Source organism: Colletotrichum fructicola, assembly GCF_000319635.2.
Source record: "Colletotrichum fructicola Nara gc5 chromosome Unknown KSG_Nara_v1_contig04, whole genome shotgun sequence".
Lineage (NCBI taxonomy): Eukaryota > Fungi > Ascomycota > Sordariomycetes > Glomerellales > Glomerellaceae > Colletotrichum > Colletotrichum fructicola.
Genome location: NW_027094054.1, coordinates 2,401,744 through 2,420,352, shown reverse-complemented (window position 1 = coordinate 2,420,352; position 18,609 = coordinate 2,401,744). Strand labels below are relative to the sequence as shown.

The window sequence follows — 18,609 nt, the reverse complement described above, 5'->3', positions numbered from 1 at the left end:
AAATGCATGTAAAATGATGCTTATTATGATTGACAGATATGCTAGTTGCCTCCCCGTCGCTTTTCTTCATGGTAGTACAGTATACACCTTCATCCGCGTCCAGCCTAGATCGTGATATAGACACCGCCAGCCCCCTTTATCCCCCGTAACCCAGATACATCAGATCATGGTCTTCTTGTTCAGAACGTTACACCAAAAAGCGAGAAACTTTTTTTCGACAGCTTCCAATACGAAGGACAAAAGGTCGCTCAACCACGCATGGTCTGCTTCTTCTGGGCCTTCTTCTGCTCGCGCTCACGCTCCTTCTCGAGGTACTTCTTCTGAGCCTTGGCGTCCAGACCGCTGAGCTCGGCGTCGCGCTTGGCCTTCTTCTGCTTCTCGCGCTCAAGGGCACGCTCCTCGGCCTTCTCAGCCTCGGCAGCCTTCTTGATCTGGGCAATGTTCTCGTCGCGGATGCTGCGGACCTTGCGGAGGACCTCGGGACGAAAGTGGGCACCGGACACGAGGGCGTCGGGGATGCGGACAAAGTACTCGAAGAGGGGCACCAGAGAGTCGTAGTTGTTGTTGGAGGGGAGGCGGTAGCGCAAGAAGACGCGCTTGCGGGGGACGGTCTCCTCCAGGCTGCAGGATGTTAGCATCTAAACGCGGGAAATTGCGGCGCAGCAATGGACTCACGTGGTGGGCTTCTGAATGGGCTGGTCAGACACAATGAGGTAGTCAAACGCGTCGCCGGCGGCCTCCACGGCCTTGACGAGCTCAGGGGTCAGGAGCTGCTCAGTGATCTCGGCGCTCTCGCTCATGACGGTAACCCAGTTGGGAAGCTTGTTGTGGTCCTTGGTGAAGGTGATGGAAACATCGTAGCGATCATCGCGAACCTGCTTCATGCGGTCCTTGGAGACAATGGCCCAGACGAAGTTGTCGTACGTGCTCTTGTTATCCTTGCTGCGCAGTTCGTGGGTGCCAGGGACAGAGGGAACGGTGAGAGATTCCTTGCCGTCAAAGGGGTAGATGACAGCCTCCAGGGAGTCGTGAGGGGCCTCGACAGAGTCCATGAAGAAGCTGGAAACAGTCTCGACGATGCTCAGGGCCGGGTTGAAGCGCTTGGTAAGGCTCAACTTGACGTCCATAAAGGCAACATTCTGGCGTCCAGTGCCGTAGCTGGCGAACTCGAACAGGGACTTCTCGCGCAGAACACCATCGGTGCTCTTGGGGTCGCTGTCGACAGTCGGGTTCGGATCGAAGCCGACAGACGCGAATTCGCTCTTCAGGACCGGCGCGTGAGCAGTAGCCCAAGCCTTGGCTTTGCTACGGTTCAGACGCGAGCCGATGATGTGCAGAAGGAAGATGACGGCGCTGACGGCGAGGATGGCACCCTCAAGCTTGAACTCGTCAAGCGAGTGGCGCTCGTGGATGTTGTACCATTTCGTGTAGGGACGGGCTGTGGCAGCGGGAGCACCACCAGCAAGGCTCGCGCCGCCGGGGGCAGCAGTGAAGGAGCTGGGCGTGGGCGACGGGTCAGGAGCGCCGGCGAAGTCTGCGAAATCTGTGCGTGGTTGGAGATTGCGTCAGTTTCAATTGAGGAGGTGGAAATGTGGGTGCGGAGGGGAAAGACGTCGGTGAAGCTTTGACGTCGAGATGCAGGCATCCGGCGAGGACGAGAGAGAAATGGACGTACCAGAGTCACCGCTGGGGATTGGAGATGCAGAGGGCTTGGAACCTCCAAAGAGGCCGTTGAGGATGTTGGCCATGGTTGCGGTCGGGGATGGATGGCTGGCTGGCTGCGATGAGTTGTCAAAGGACGCAAGACTTGCAGACAGTGAAGCTGCGAGCTTGTGAGGAGGCAGATGCAGATGCGCAACGTCGCCAACGAGATGGCGAAATTAGCTAGTCGTCAGCCAGTCAAGTGGCTTCTTCTGGAAGCTGGGGCAGATGAACTGTGCTCCACACCCGCATCAATGCGGTCGAGCCCAGCTTGGCGGGTCCTAGTGGGTCTTCAGCGGCTGCGGAGTAACGTCCCTTCCGTTGAAGCTCCTGTTGTCTGGTCAACCGCATGGATTGTCAATAGATGCCAACGACGGCCATTGCGGTGTCGTACGATGAGATGCATTATCCCCCGAATTCGACGCAGATTCAACAACACGCAACATTAAAAATGGCACGCACAATAGCGAGCCGTACGTACGGCAAGACGTCGACCAAGTCAAAGGCGCGGCGCCTGTTCGGCGAGCTGCCGCAGAGTCCAGTTCGAAAGCCGCAGACGACGGTAGCAGTGGCGGTGGACTCGGATGACGATGACTCGATCATCAGGATCTCCGAGAAGCTTGACGCAGTCGCGCTTGGAGCTGAATACGACTCTTCGGAAGATGAGTTGTCGAGAGACTTTGGCTCCATCGTGGTGAAATCACCGCCAAAGCCAAAGAAGCCCGTCTCGCCAAGGAGACAGGTGCTATCCCCAAAGAAGCAAGTCCAGGAATCACCAGCACCAGTCAAGACCACAACCCCAAGGTCCAAGTCCAAGTCCTCCAAGGCTACAAAAGCTGAAAAGCCGGCATCACCAGAGCCCCAAGAAGAGCCTAAGCCCGGCTACCGCATCCTCACATGGGACGAGGTCTGCCCGCCGGGAGACACGATTGAGAAGATCGCCGAGGCCTCTTATGCCGAGGTCTACCGCGTCAGAAATGAGCGCGGCACCAGCATCATCAAGTGCATCCGTCTCGAGTCGCCCATCAAGCCACAGACCAAAGCACAGGAGCGCTCTGGTCTTGTCGACGAGGAGCCGCATTCCGAGGACGACATGCGTGGCGAGCTACAGATATCTGAGTGGCTTGCCGACATCCCGGGCTTCGTCGTATACAAGGAGCGCTACATCGTGCAGGGCAAGGCGCCAAAGTGTCTGCTGGAGACGCATCAGGCATTTCATCGAAAGATGAAGCGGAAGGACCCGGACAGGCTGCAGTTCTACCCGAGCCCGAGCCGGTATCTTGCCGACACGAAGTTCCTCGTAGTTGAGCTGGGCGATGCAGGCACGGCACTGGAGGACTTTGAGCTCGTGAACCAAAGTCAGCTGTGGGACATCTTCTTCCTCGTTGCTATTGCCTTGGCGAGGGCAGAAGAATTCAACTGTTTTGAGGTACGCTCGCACAACTCCTTCCTTCCCTTCGAAGACTGACAGAACCAGCATCGCGATCTTCACGAGGGCAATCTCTGCATACGGCGGACAGACGAGCCTCAAGCCCGTGGTAACAGCAAGACAGCGCCCCATTTTGGATACTCGGGGCTCGACATCACTATTCTCGACTACGGTCTCTCCCGGGCCGAGGACCTGGACATCGACGACGAGCCCATCGCGCTGGACCTCGAGAAGGAACTCGGCATCTTCACCAGCACCCACGCACCGCAGTGTAAGGTCTACCGCCAGATGCGGTCTTTCCTGATCAAGGGAGAGCGCGGGTGTCTCCCGCCAACAGCGCACAACTCGCCATACCCCAAGGCAGCGGACGGGCAGCCCCTGTCCTGGGATGTCTACGTGCCGTACACGAACGTGCTGTGGTTGGCGTATCTGTATCAGTACATGATCAAGGGCTTCAAGGGCGAGAAGAAGGATGCGGCAGAGTTCAAGAAGGCCACCAAAGAGCTCTGGAAGTACCTGGATCCCGAGGCCAAGGCCGGCACCCCGTCCTTTGGATGTGCCGCGGAGGTCGTCAGGTTTGCTGTCGAGGCCGGGTGGATAGGAGAAGAGCAGCTGTCGGGAGACACGGAGGAGAGAGAGGAGAGCATCATCCTATCTCGGGAAGAGGTGGAAGACCTCAAGAGGTCTCCGAGGAAGAGGGTTCGGTGAGGAATGTGTTTGGATATTGGGTGCATATCATTTCGTTATAGGAGCATTGGGTCGGGAGGCTGCATCAGTTGGAGCATTGGTTTTGGGTATCTACCGGAGCGGCGGTTTAGAGAGGACATGCATAGATCGTCCGATATACCCGTAGGCGTTTGCATATACAATTGCATTTAACGTGTGATTCGGAAAGGCGAGCGGCGAAGAACGAAGCCAGAATCGCAGAGTATGTGTCTAAAGTTCGCTGACTATGGTGAAAGGTAGGCACATACTCAATCAGAAACTGTGATCTGGTCAGGTACAGTTCAGTCCGTTTGACTACAAGAGTGTTTTCCTCATGAAGGGATGGAGTCTTGGGGCTATGTTCTCATGCGTGCCGCCAAAAACATCGTGTCCCATACTTTTGCTGTCTCTGGCACACTTCAGGTTTTGAAGTACATTCGAAGCAGCAGGCGATGAAAGGACCGAATCTCATGACTCCTCTGCTTGAGCAAGTCCACAAGTGACAACACAGGCGTCAGAGATACTATCGTGTAAATGACTAGTGACCAGTGCCGAGTAAGCGATTATCAACCACGACGGGGGGAAAACAAACTGCCGTTTCCCACAACCGCCAAAAGCGGCACAGTAAATAATGCCCTCACGATATTGTCACCGTATCCTCCCGAAATAAGACCGGGCCCCGATACGATGCAATCCCTAAGAGAAAGCAGGGGGGAGAGTCATTCCTCCACACACACACACACACAGTGTCGCAATCTTCTCCTCCTACTCCTCTCCCGGCCGCCGCCCAAGCACCGTGCACGCCGCAAAACTCGGGCACCCCCGATGCTCCACCCCGAACAACACCGGCCTCGCCGACACGGCGCCGGCCGTCTCTCCCTCCCACGGCAATCAGCCCCGAGCAAACGCGCGAGGAATGTCGCACATTGTACAAACACGGGAAAACACAAATCATTTGGAGACGCGACCGGTAACTGCGTGCATCAATCACATCCCATCACACACAGAGGCGGGGGACAAAACCTGTTTACCATGTCTCAAAAAAACCTGACGTATTTGCGAACCGTTGGGCCGCTCTTGCCAGAGGGTTAAACCAAAATCTCGGATATCTCATCCCCGAGCAAAGATTAGATCTGGCAAATGCCACCGACAACCGAGACTAGCCTATCTCGCATGGTGCTGCTCTCACCTCCCTCGCCCAATCTGATCGACCCAAAATCCAACACCGGCGCTACGCAACCAACCACCCTGCCCAAAGCAGATCATGATTCCAGTTCTCCCGACTATGCGATCCCCCCCGGGTATCCCAAGTAGGCAAAAACCACACGACCCCTTCTCACGTCATCATCCCACCCATCCAGCCCACCACACACAACCAGAATCACTAAACCGGTCCTCCCTGGGACACCATCACACGCCGTCCCTTATTGCACAGCAGGCGCCTCAGCCGCCCGCCGCGCCGCCACCAAGAATCTCTTATCGCAACGGCTCCAAAAACGGCCCACGGTGTGATGGCCTACGGCTCACGGCTCACGGCTCGCGGCTCGCGGCGTGCTCTCCGCTCACCTGGATCCTCAACCCGCTCACCGGACCTACACCGCCCCCAAACAACACCCAACCCCCGTACGTCAGCCAAAGTCATCACCACGATCGTCAACACACACGCACGAGACCTTCGTAAACCACTTCGTCATAGGACACCTAACCCTTGGCCGACTTCGCCTCAACCTCAATCAACCAACTCATCTGACTTTAGGTGCCCATACACATAATCACCATCCCGCGAGCAAATGTAGCAAACCCACCTGACTCGGCATGCCAGACCTCGGAAGCCATCCATACAGTATAATCCCATATTCTTTCGAGACCCCCATATTCCCGAATCGTGACTGTCTCCACCGCCCACCCCAAACGTGACGAGAAAAGAGCCCACCCCCAGATCTTGCTCCTCACGATCGTCCAAAACGAAAAGCCAAGCCCCACGCAAAAAAGTGACCTCCCAAATTGCCAAACAGCCCGGGACACACATTCTCCCCCTCCCCAAACCCCACTCCGTAGTTCTCCCGCGCCCGCAAGCCTCGACGCGTCCCAAGGGTCGTCGTGATGGGAAATCCCGACCTCACACCCCCAATCCAGGAGCTCTCCCAAAACATAGCACAATCACACGTAGTGTGGTCTCTAATATCGGAAATCGCCCGGCGCCAACACTACCTCCCCCCACACAGGCACAATAATCCTTCACCACCTGCCATCCAACCAACCAGACCACACACATACATCATCCCCCATCCGTAAGCACGTTGTACAACCTCAGCAAAACCTCGGGCCCGGGAAGAAAGCGGTCCAGACCTCTCTCTATAGTATTCCTGAGCGGCACAGCAAACACCCAAGCAGAACCAAGGATTCCCTCCTCCCAAAAACGGGTGTCCAATTAATATCAAAATCCTACAGTGCGCGCAACACCTTTTCCCACCACCCCTGGGCCACCCCCAATTGTCCATCAACCGTCCTCTGCGCTGCCGTCTCAACGGTAGGTTACTCCTGTCCATCTCCCGCAAGAACCCACCGCCGAGTCAGTTGCGCACATCACTCGCGGGGCCAATCACTCCATACATGTCTCGTCCGGGTAAAAAGAAAGAACAGAAAACAGAGATAGATCGACAATGGGTCTTGCGGAGGTGGGCAGGTTCAGATAAGTGTGGAACTGATACCATGACCGGTAGAGCAGGTATCTTCCTTCCCTCACACCCCCGGATGCACGAGTTAGTTGCTTGATGCTAGGTAGCTAGGCGTGTGTGTCTGCATCCGCTATTCACCAATCATACACTCTCAACGCGCGCTGTACGAGTGAGACAGACACCAGACAATCCGGTTATACACAAACAAACATGATTATGATGTGATTCATATTTTGTTCCTTGAGAAATCGGGTTATGCCTGCTCTAGAGACATATACCCAGATCGCGGAATGAGATACATACAATAAAAAGCTAGACTATGGTCGTTTTGAGAGGAGGGGGAGTACTGTATCCGCCATGTGCCTCCTGTCCCAAGGTCATGATGATGATGACAAAAATGCGCCCGAGTAATAACCTGAAGAACCCGTTGTCCTTTCATGCAAAAGCTGGAGACCCGTAAATGCCCGCCTTTCTAATATGCTTTCAAGATGGCGCGAACGACACACAATACGTGCGCAACGCTCAGAGAAGATGAAAAAAATAAGAAAACTCCCCCGTCATGAATCGTTCCCGGCCACAGCCCACCCCGGCACGGAGATGTCGTTGAGATCCTCCGTGATGAGTTGGGTATGGCGTACCAAACAGCCGGTTCGAAATCCAGACAGGCAATATCCCCAATAACTCGCTGTGTCAATGCCAATCAATGCCTATGCCAATGCAACCCCGATTTTGTGTGTTTTGAGTGTGTGATCCCCCCCTTCCCTTGCTCCTCCCCCGCTCACATGACCGATGAGAACACGCCGCAGATGCGCAAATTGGCAAATCCCCACACTAGTGACTTCCACCATGCTGGTTTCTCCACGCGCGTCAAAGCGTCATTTTCGTGGGGTAAAGGGACGAGGGTGGTGTTGGAATGAGATCGGCTGGAGAAAAGTGAGTGCCGGATGATTCGGAAATGTGGCGACCCGAAGCAGGAGGAGCAGCAAACAAAACAGAAGCTGAAGTTTGGCATCGAATCTCCCCCTTATCGGCCGTCGTCCATCCCGTAAATTAAACCCCCGCGTTTTCCGGCGCTCGAAATCGACGCTAACCCCGCGTTGGGGGCTGGGGTGGACAGGCGAGTACGAGAGGAGAAAGCCCTTGAGAGCGCCCCCGTCGGCCCCCCGCTGTACACCTGTTCGGGTGCGAAGGGAGGTCGCCGAACAATACGCCAGTTCCGCCCCCGATGTCGTCGTGCGTTGCCAATGGGATGGTAGTCCACAACCATGTGTGTCTGGTGGCCCAAGCCCTCCCCAAGCCCTTTTGGTGGGCGTTAGCGACCGACCATGGGTGTCACCAATTCGATACTTTTCGGCCTCGAGTAGCCCGGGCCAGTGGGTCTCCGCGTCGGCAGCGGCCGATCCATGCCGCTGGAGCTGTAGTTGTAGGCGTAACCGGTGGAAGCGTAACCACCGTCATAGGTCGCGGGGAAGAAACCGTTGCCGCTGCGGTTGTAGGAGGAGCTGGGGCTGGCGGCGCTGCTCTTGGTGAAGGGCCACAAGCTGCTAGGGTGCGAGGATGTGGGGGATGGCGGGCTGGGAGGGCGGATGCTGAGCGACCTCAGGGCGGAGATGGCAGACGAGTACTGAGCACCGCTGGTGGCACCTGGTGTCGTGGGCGGGGAGAAGTGCATCGAGTTGGGCCTCGATGGCGAGGCGCGGGGGACGATGTCTCTCGGTTCGGGGTTGCCTGCAGCGTAGAAAGGGTAGTGACTCTGGTGCACCTGGCTGTGACTCCTGCCGATTGATGCGCTCTGCTGATCGTGGAGGCGGCACGCTTCTGAGCAGTACAGCGTCTTGACGTCTTGGGGCACGAATTGCTTTTCGCACGTCATGCTAGAACACAACCAGTCAGCGGGAGTGTTTGTGATAGTCATGAAAGACAAGATGGGTTTGAGAGGCTTCTCGGAAGACGGGGTAATGGGTGACGCCCCGAGCTGCGCGTCCTTCGTGACACTGCAGCACTCCCGAAGAGGGAAACCGTCTGCAGCGAGCCATGGAAGATCATTGCGTAGAACAGGACGGAGCTGCTGCGGGGATTGCCAGTCTAGAACATGGCGCGAGCAGCCACTTGCGCCAGGCTGAAGAGAAAGAAAGGAAGGGCCGAGGTGAAGCAGGGAGAGAGAAAGACAGATCATGTTTACATACCAAAACTGAGGGAAGCTTTCACGGTCATCGTCCCACGAGTCCTGCCATTCGCGTTCGCGGTCCCTGTGGCTCTTGCCCAGCTTTTGCGCGGCGACAGGTGTTTGGCGTCGGGAGAGTGTTGTTGGGCGCTTGCCATAGCGGGAGGGATCAGTGGCGGTAACGGTCTTCTCCGTCATGGAGGTGTTGCCGGACTTTCTGCGACTGTGATGCATTGTGTGTTGTTGTGTGTGTGTGTGTGTGTGTGTGTGAGTATATGGGAGAGAGAGATAGATCGGGAGGTGAGGTCAGAAAGCCAATGCTATGCTGGCAGGGGTCTTTCTTGTAGTCGAAAGTCCTCACTGTCTGTCGTCTCCCAGACAGTCAGTGGTGCCTGTGATGCAGCGGGAGCCTGTGTCGGTGGTGGCAGGCGGAGGAAGATAAGCGGGGATGGTGGTGGTTTGGTGGAGGGGTAGGCGCCGTGCAATTCCCCTAACGAGCGATGATTGACACCAACACAACTGTAAGGTGGTTGCCCGTGCTGTCTCGGCCGTCGGGTTTGGCAACGAGCAGAGACAGAAAGACCCAGTTTAAAACCCCGTGGAGGTGAAGGAATCGAGTTGGTGACTCTCGTGAAAAATTTTCGTAAACGGGGATTGTGTGTTACGGGTTGCCGTCCTGTTGGTGGCCTTGGGTATGGGAATGCAGGAAATTGGTCCTTGCTTTCTCACGCGTTCCGAGTGGCAAAAAAAGGTCTGGACCGTTGCGCGATGCCGCTGAAGAGATTTTTTGTGTTTGCCCGTTCGTTGGAGAGTCAAGTTTCCCCCCGCAGACAAGCCAGGTCGGAGCGGGTGCTGGGAGGATTAAGAAGGGGTCGAGAGCAGCCGCAAGTGCAGGGGACGCCTGATGTGGTGTGCCTTATTTCCAATAGCTAAGGCGCCTTGGTGATGGGAACTGATAGATAGCGGCGGGTTTGCCTGGGGGTGTGGATATGGCCTGGTAGGTATTTGACCGAGCTGATAAGTGATGGGTGTGTGTTGTTTGTATGTGTGTGAGTGAGTGAGTGAGTGGGTGAGTAGTGTGAGAGCGTGTGTGTGTGAGGATGCGAGCGGTAGCGGGTGCAGCAGCGTGTGTGCGGGCGGCTGATACGCCTTTATGAATGCCCGTACCCAAGGAACAGGTTCCTATCTAATTATCAATTCGGCGAGATGCCGCTGACACAGACGGTGTTCAAGCCCAGGCGGATGAGGTGCTGGGCGGCCGTGGTGGTGCTAGCTAGCCCGTAGGAAGGATGGCCGGATGAGCGCTCTATTTTTGCGAGGGCTAACTCGGCTGAGAGGCTTGTAGCTGACGGTGGTTGATGTTGCCGTGCTAGGTAAGGGTAAGATAGTGAGAGGTTGCAAGCTTGGTGTAAGTCGTAAACAAGCCGGGGGCAAGGCGGGCGTCTGTAGCGCCAAGTTGCACCGTGGTAGTGGTTTCTCGATCCAGGGATGGGCCGTGGCCGGGTGCTTTTTTCGAGATTTAATTAAACAGCGGGTGCAGCAACGAACATGCGCTGGCTGGAAGCACGATGACGACACACGAGAGCGAGAGGAGTGCGGATGCGGGGACCAGGGCTAGCTAGCAGCGAGAGAGAAAAAGGAAGCTAGGGAAGTTGAGGTAAGGCGAAGTGGTTTGCGGTTTACTTTGCGGATGTCGATGTGGATTGGGATGTCGGTCTGGTCCCGTCGTCGTTGATGTTCGGCGGTGGGTTTAAGCCAAGGGTCGGAGTGAGAGTCGGAGTGAGAAGCGGAGGGCGTAGTCGGAGTTTGTTGGAGCAGAGCACGAATTGGTCAGGTATGTGTGCCTCGAGTGAGACGATTAAGAGAGAGAGGAAAGGAAGAGAGTGAGGTGGTGAGAGAGAGAAGAATGAGAATGAGAATGATGACTGATGACCGAGATACCTCGTAGTCCGAACTGATACGGGAAAACGCGAAAGAGAGGCTCTGGAAACGGACGGGAGGGCTCGGGAATTATTTGTAGTGCTGCAGGACGATCTGCTTTTGTATCAAAGCTGTTGCTGCTTTCTCTCGGGGTCTCTGGGGATGGATGGAGCCGCTTGACGAGTGTGACTCTTTCCGTTGTCGTGCTACTAGAGTGCAGCTACTGCTACGGATACTATGGAGGTACTCTGCTCACTCCCTTGGAGATGGGTATTTTTTTCCCTTTCCCTTTCTCGCTGTCTGTTCCCTGGACCTTGGACCCAGGCAAGAGCCCGGTTGAGAGAAAGGTACATTGCCCGCAAAAAGAGTACCTCGGATTGACGCAAGGACGAGCAGGGCCGTGGGTTCGCCGAAAGCGGAGATGTCGGGGTGCGGACGGGCCTTCAGCCAATCGACTCTGCACAGCGCCGCCGATTCGTCCGTCGTCTCAACTTTGCCCATGACAGACGGCCAATTTTTTAATTATTATTTTTTTTATTTATTTTTTTTGCTCTGCGCAGAGAGAGAGAGAGAGAGAGCACTGTGCTGCCAGAGGCAAAGTCACAAGTGCAGAAACGCGCAATTTTAGTCGCCGCCGCAAGGTAGCATGCTGCCAGAGACAACAGAGCACACTGCAGATACCCTGATGACCTTCCCTCTTTCCATTTCAAATTATCCTTTGACCTGTTGTTCCAGTTGTTTAGAAAGCGCGCGTGTGCGTTGGGTAGGCTGTGGCCCTGTCTCTCCAATGTCTTCATTGTCCAGTTCCTCGCCAAGCAGAAAAAGTTCCTGCTCCCAAGCGGCGTTGGACGAATTGGAGAAAAGCAAGGGCCCCCGAGAGGAATGAATGGCGGCGGGTTTGTCTCTCGCATACGTGAGACCGGAGAATAATGTCTAGCCCAAAGGTATTCTTCTTTGACGTCTGTGTGGTTAAACGCGATGTGCGAGTGTCTTTTTTCGTGTGCAGACTAATTTGGTTGGGAATTCTTTGATCCTCGTTTGGTCTTTGAAAGTTTTTATTTTTTTTACTCCTTCCTCTCCTTCCTTCACCGACTTATTGACGTGTCGAGGAATGCGGCTCACTAGCGAGAAATCTCTGACTTTTTTTTCCTTCCCTCCTGTCTCCTCTCAGATCGAGATTTCAAGATCGGGGTCCGAGGCTTATATCGCAATTCGCCCCCAGAGCTCAGGTCATCACGGGGATTGTGTTTGTTCTCTCTGCAGTGGGCAGGATGCGAGGCAGGCAGGTCAGGTCAGGTCAGGTCAGGTCAGGCAGGTACCTCTCTGCTCTCGATCCCTCTGGCGCAGTTGCGAGGTTGCGCGTGGACGGGGGAAGCCTGTCTTTCGAAAGGCTCCGTTGGGTAATCCGGACCCCCTGTCGGCGAGGTGGGTGAGCTTGCTTCACTGGAGAGAGAAAGAGAGAAGTGGTCTGGTTTCTCTTGCGGCGGAGACGCAGAGTGGACTGGCGGGGACCACGTCCAAGGGCTGCTAGGCGCTTTCGGGCTAGGGCAGAATGGCCAAGCAGGGCTTTTAATAGTGCCAAAATATGGGGAAGCGAGAGGGAAATCAGAGGTGATGCACGATGCTGCCGAACGAGTCTGGGGACGGGTAGCATCAGAAGAGTACTTCCAGCGACTACCTACGACGACCCGGAGTACCTCTGCACCTTTCCCACCTCAGGCTGCAGGGTACGTACTCAGGGTCAGGGCCGGAGCAGAGTCCTCTGGCGGTCAACGGTGGATGGTGAATTCAAGCCTGCGATTACGAATCTAGCCACGACCCCTCCATCATTACATGATCGAAACTAGAATGTCAGGTACGGACACAGAATGCAGCGGCATGCAGGACGGGGTACAGTACCTTGCTTGCTCCCTCTGGTCCCTCCAGTCTGACAGGGCAATGGCGAAAAGGCCCTGAGATCAAGGTCAGGTCACCGAGGGGGTGGGAGGGCTTGAGGGCATCTGTTGGACAGCAGAGCGCAGACAAAAAGCCAAGGTGTGAGGTGAGGTGTGGCCAGGTGACTGGCCTTGCGAAGGACTAGACTGTGTGGGAAGCAAGCTAAGGTACCTAAGGTACGCAGTAAGGTAACCAGTCTCCCCCCAGGCCTGACGCGAGCCGAGGGGGCTCAGTTGCCATTGCGATGCATCATTTTCGCAATTCTGTCATCAGCTCACTCCATCACTAGCTAACTCTCTCACCCACGGCCACGGCTCCCCGTGCTGCAATGTGGTAGGTGGGTGGCGGCCGGAGTGCACGCCGACGGGCAGAGGTAAGGTAGGTAGCTTTGGCTGCATGGACGACTGACTTGTTGCATCACAGAAGGCACCTTATTAGCTAAGATGTGCAAGTAGCGACAACCTAGAAGTTTGGGTCGTTTCCTTGCTGGAGCTCTGAGCTGGTAGACCGTAGAAGCCGTCCCATCCCCATCCCCCATCCTGCATCCCGGCCATTGCACTCCAAGCGCCTTATGTAAGTCGAAACCTCTACGGCCTCGCTGTCGGCTCCCTCAGACACTACATGTACCGGCCCGGCTGAGGACGAGCCAAGCGGTACATCAAACATTGAAGACACGGCTTCCGTCCAAAGTCCTTGGATGAAAAACACCCGACAGATGACGAGTGGGCAGCAGAGAACAAGCACTTGATGCGGTGGAGATGGAACGGAAGGGGACATTGTGACCATGCCCGCGCCGCGCGCCCATCATCGATCGTGATCATATGTTGGGGACTCCATCCGCATGAACACTGCGACTTTTCAGTCCCTGGCGACGGCCAGTCGGCTTCGCGCAGCTGGATGCAAGGTGCCTTGCTGCGTACCCCATATTATGGAGAGATGGAAGCCGTCCCGTGTGCATAAGGAAGGAACCAGGGAAGAAGAAAAAATCTAACAACACACACGCACATGAACGTGAGAGGTACCTTGCATCGGTACCGTCAAATCTTCTCTAACTTTCCATCGCTTGAGCGGCATGGCATAGCATATGGCATAGCATGGTACATACGTAGTGTCTCAACTCAAAAAGCCAAGGCAGAGACGGTACAGCATCTTGCCAGCTGCTTCATTGGGACTGGCCGCCACCGCGTCGTTCCATGAGGCATTTGAGCCTTTTTTTTTTTTTTTTTTTTTTTTTCCCTCCCTTCCAGATGACTCAGGAGTGCAAATTGAACGCCCGCAAACAACGGGTACTGGGCGGCACTTACAAGAGTAGCGCGTTATGTAATATCAGCCGGCCCGAGGCAGGTTGCGATAATAGCCCTCAAAAAGACTCAGAGGGATGATGCAATTGCGAAAGGGAAAAAACCCGCCGTGACGCAGTTCCAATTTTTTCAGTTTAGGCACGTCCCTGGATGTTGCAGTTCTCGTCAAAGGGCAACAACAGACGGGACGCCAAACAGTCCCCGTCACTCTATTATCAGCCCATGGCGGGTCCTCTGACTCCTTCTTGCCTTAGTAAGTTGGGTGTGGGAATGGGCAGGTACAAACGAGGACCCAGAGACAACGACACTGCAGCTTGTGTGTGACCCGGCAGAGAGAGAAAGAGAATTTCTGGAGACTCTGGAGACTCAACTCCCAAAAGCCCGGGCTGGAGAGGGTCCCGCTGCTATGCTACAGCGCCGTGTTCCCCGAACCCAGCCGTGTTTGGCTGCTGCCGCGGTGTCTGTTGCAAAAGTCAGTCGCAAACGCAGAAGGACCCCATATTATTTGGTTGTTCGTTCACCACTTCATAGTGCTCTTCTCACATTCACATCACCCCATCCACTCTCTTGAGCACGTTTCCCCACGAAGGGGCCCCCGAAAGAGCTGCTGCGGCTTGGGTTGGACAAACGCACAGAGTTCAAAACAACTCCACAAAAGACGGTCAACTGGAGGGAACTAGACCTCTGACCGACAGCTTCCCACAAGCAAGTCTCAGGCCTTGGTTTGGGGGCCATCTTTTCTCAGGAGTCAGGACTCTCAGGAGGACCTTCAGGAGAGAGAGCCACCGGAAGCCCGGTCGTCCAAGGCTTGCCTCTATTCACATGGAGGATCGTCCCCACAGCGGGAATGGATGTACCCTACAGAGGCCCTGAGTCCCCTGGAGGCGTCATGCTTCCCGAACGGCGCTGCAAGCTTGGGCGGTCCGGCGCTCATCGTCCAGGCCTCTTTGAGTTTTTTTGGCGACACCGACCTGGGGTCCCGTGGAAGATCCCCATTTGTCTGGTCTGGCCGTCGTCCCTCACACCCCTTTTCTCACTGTCCGTGGACCTCTTCGGCCCTCACTCCGTCGCCCGCAACACAACCAGGACGAGACTCCGTTTTTCCCAGAACAACGCACAAAGACTGCAACGCTCCGCCAAACAATGGAATCCACTGCATGCCACAACCAGACAGGGCACAGGCAGAAAAACAGATGAAATGTGGAAAAGGGTAGCAGGACTGAGCACTGGACGAATGAGAAGAAGGCAAGGAGAAGTTTGGAAGGGAACTCAATGACACGGCACCGCAGTCCAGAGCCCCAAAATGCGCCCCGCCTGTTTCCTTCCCTCCCGGTTCCGTTTCTGCCAGGGCTTCAAGGACCTTGTCTGGACTTCGTCTACGCAGTACGGACACCTCCAGTAGGCGCCACAAGTACCTGAGGTACCTTGGGCTGGTGGGAAGGTACCTCTGCTTTGGTACAGCCAAACCACCTACCACAACCGCCGCTTCATCCACGTTGAGACGTAACGACATGGACGATACCTTCCGTCGCAACACACGTGTTTGCATCGTGTATGGCCAGAGGCAACTGAGTACGCCCCATTACCCAATTCAATTTTTTCTTCTTCTTCTCGGGCAGTTACGGTAACACCCACAGCATTGATGCGCGTTTCGTTTCCCTTTGTTCCCTTCCTGTGGTTCGTATAGCGGGGCGATCCCAGGCGCAGGCTCGTCCGGCGAGGGAGCCGACGGAAAATTTTCTTTCTCTCTGTTGTAACCCGGAGCTGCACGCTGCAAGTTGTATTGCAAGAAGCTCCAAGGTCCAGAAATTCTTTGGCTAGGAACCACGGGAACCAGCACATGGGCATGGGGTAGTGCTCGCCTTGGGGGGTTGAGCTGCTGTTCTGATCGTCGTAAGTTTTTGGTTTTCTCATCCTATTGCCTTTTTCCCTGTCTCCCGTCTGCCCGTGTGAAGAAGAAAACCCCTACCTAGCAGATGGAGATCCGATTATTCAACATATTTGGGACGTGTCCATCGAGGTTGGAGACGTCGAGACTACATTGGCTGATGAGAATGTCGAATCCGCCGTCTAATATGTCTTGAATATGGCTCTGCAACAGTACAGGTTACCACCAGCCCACATCAGTTGTAACGGCCTATGCCGGTACATTGTTTGTCGTGAAAGTACATGGCAACATCACGTACATGGCTTCGTGACGACGGGCAACAACAAGAAACGTGCTCATGCACAGCGAAAGCACAATTGACTAAGCAGCACCGCTTCCCACCCGGGCAATCCGCTAGATGGCGATCCCCCGGCCCAGACCCAACGCACCGCCGGACCCAGGCCAAGACCCTACCCATTGGAAGGCCGCACCCCCATGTACCGTGTCGGTCGTCACACCAGTAGACCGTTCAATTATTCACACCGTCAGATGCGAAGCCATCGTAACGGACGGGGGGATCATTGTGTCGCGTTGATCAATTGTTCTCTCCAGCTGGTGGTGCTCATCGCTGTCTCACCCCCTTTCGATGCGGGGTCGTCTTCTCGATCGCAACTGCCGTTCTAGCCATGTTCCCCAGGGTACCCAATGGCATCTGAGTGTCCCATCACATCCTTCTGGACCACCATCTATCATCTCCCCCTCACAACTAAAGACGACGGCCAGATACGACGCTACACGACTCACAACCGCAAGTCTGGGCCGCTGAGCTGCGCTGCGCTGATGGCTTCACCGGCGCAACGTGGACGGTGCTTGGGCTCGGCCGAATCCAGCAAAGACATGTCGTCTGACGCCGCGTCCTTCAACCGCCCGGGATCCTTCTTCTCTGCCATAAACAACCTGGCAACTGGATGTCGCCATATCGCTGTCTGCTATCGACGTGATCAACTACCCAATTGAGTTGGCAAGCTCTATGCAACCGGCTGCTGTCGTGCAATCAACGAGAGGTCCCTTCCGCTGCCACTTTCCCCTCCTAGACATGATCGCATATCTCGCGACATGCGATTCAAGCCAGCTGCGTCGACACACCACCACTGAGACTCTCGCATTCCCGCGACTGGCTCGATACGGGCAGCTCCTGCTCGTGGGCGAGAGGGGGTTGCAATTTAGTCGAGGGACGGTTGTGTGTCGTCTTGTCTCTGCCTGACGCTCGCAACCCCGCGTAGGCGCGCGCTGGGCCAGACAAGTCGGCGGTTGACAAGTCGCATGGATAGGAACTCAACCCACCCCGTCCGCCGTCTCTACACCACGCAAGACCGGGCATACATATGCGCTCAATTAAACCACAACCTGCAACTCCGCGTGGGGGTCCATCCCTTCTCGGCCTGCACTCAATGTTATCAGAGTTATCAGAGTTGATTGACGACGCAATCAAGAGAAAGGATGCCGTCTGGGCCTCCGTCTCCCGCCAGCCTGGCAAGGGAGGGTTACGTCGATGCATCCGAGTCTCGAGAGGGAATCTGGACGCGGTAAAATCCACATTTTGCCGTCCGAGGCAGCGAGATTGACAACTGCACACCACGCTCGCAATCGACTTGCCGCCTCGGTATGCCATTCCGGCTCACGGCGGCAGCCTTTGCGATATGCGCGCCATTCTCCCTCTCCCAGCTGGCATCCCACGTCTTCAGCACACCCGTGCCCCTCGCAAAAGAAAGGCCATCCCGTGTCTCGGTCCCGATAGTGCCCCAATCCATGCGAGGCGGATTCTCAAGCGCCGCCATCAAGGTGAGTCGAGGAGGTCACAACTCCACGAGCCTCATTCACCTCGCGCGTCACCTTGCGAGCTCACCATGCACGACGTCGGCCGAGCGCCTCGGTCAAGACAGTAGACCAATTCTGGTCTTGGTTCTGCTCACGGACCATGGCAGAAGGCTCGCCATTGGTTGTTGTACGGGCCAGCAACTGACGACATCTCGCTTACAGCCTCAGAACAATGAAAATACTCACCAGCAAGACACAACAAGCGCAATACAGCCTCTGGCTCACCAACGTGCTGGATCTCAATCTCCCGCTGGCGACCCAATTGCCTTCGACTATCATCCCACGCCTCTTCTTTGGAAGCGACCCAAGAGATGGACAGCTGGGTCGGATACTTTCGGGACCAGCCCATGCGGTTGTGGTGTGGGTACCTCTCGACGAACATGCAGGCCCTTTGAACGCCGTCTTGGATCGTGAACTTCTCATGCAAGATAACGACATCCGGGACCTCTGAGAGCTTCTAAACTGCGTCTACTTGTTTCACAACCAGTTTTCTCTGCTGCCGTTCCCTGAAAGCCAATTCGTCCATAACGTAAATTAGGACCGGCGAAGAGGTGTGCGGATATGCAGCAGCAAGAGTCCGCTCGAGGCGGAGGGGAAGAGACGACCACCAACCAACGGCGCCACACCTCACGGAAGTCGGATATCCCACCTGCGATGCAACGAGACAAAATGGGCGACCCGGAAACTGCCTCTCTCCCTGGCCCCCGGCCCAACCAACCTATCCCGTCTTTGAAGAAGCTTCAAACCATGGGCTGCGCCTTTCATAACCGTCTGCAGGTACTAGGGCCGAAGAATGGCTCGGGATGGCCTCGGCATGAACGCGGGACGGCCACGATCTCTGGTTCACGCACGAGAAATACGCCCATCGGCCTCTCCTGCCTGTTCTTCTTATCTATGGAGTCAGACACGGGAACGCGGACGAACCGCAACTGCAAAGTCGTCCGCGTCTTGCCCCCCTGTCGAGAGCATGGGTGGTTGCGAAGTGGGAGTGGGCAACCAGTACCAGCAGCAGCAGCAAGCAGACGATCCTC

General features: G+C 55.7%; 3 protein-coding genes across 3 annotated transcripts; 1 reads left to right on the top strand and 2 right to left on the bottom strand.

The window, feature by feature from the left end:
• Positions 1–248: 248 nt before the first annotated feature.
• On the bottom strand, positions 249–1,748 carry CGGC5_v007498 (UPF0674 endoplasmic reticulum membrane protein; the record flags this gene model as incomplete). Its single annotated transcript, XM_032034172.1, has 3 exons — positions 249–621; positions 676–1,543; positions 1,676–1,748. 3 exons carry the CDS (start codon positions 1,746–1,748, stop codon positions 249–251), a joined length of 1,314 nt encoding a protein of 437 aa, XP_031886555.1.
• A 404-nt stretch (positions 1,749–2,152) lies between these two features.
• On the top strand, positions 2,153–3,838 carry Haspin (Serine/threonine-protein kinase haspin; the record flags this gene model as incomplete). The annotated part of the gene is made up of 2 exons (XM_032034171.1): positions 2,153–3,130; positions 3,179–3,838. The coding sequence occupies 2 exons, from the start codon at positions 2,153–2,155 to the stop codon at positions 3,836–3,838; spliced, it is 1,638 nt and encodes a 545-aa protein (XP_031886554.1).
• Positions 3,839–7,825: 3,987 nt separating this feature from the next.
• On the bottom strand, positions 7,826–8,911 carry CGGC5_v007496 (uncharacterized protein; the record flags this gene model as incomplete). The annotated part of the gene is made up of 2 exons (XM_032034168.1): positions 7,826–8,387; positions 8,700–8,911. The coding sequence occupies 2 exons, from the start codon at positions 8,909–8,911 to the stop codon at positions 7,826–7,828; spliced, it is 774 nt and encodes a 257-aa protein (XP_031886671.1).
• Between the last annotated feature and the right edge of the window lie 9,698 nt (positions 8,912–18,609).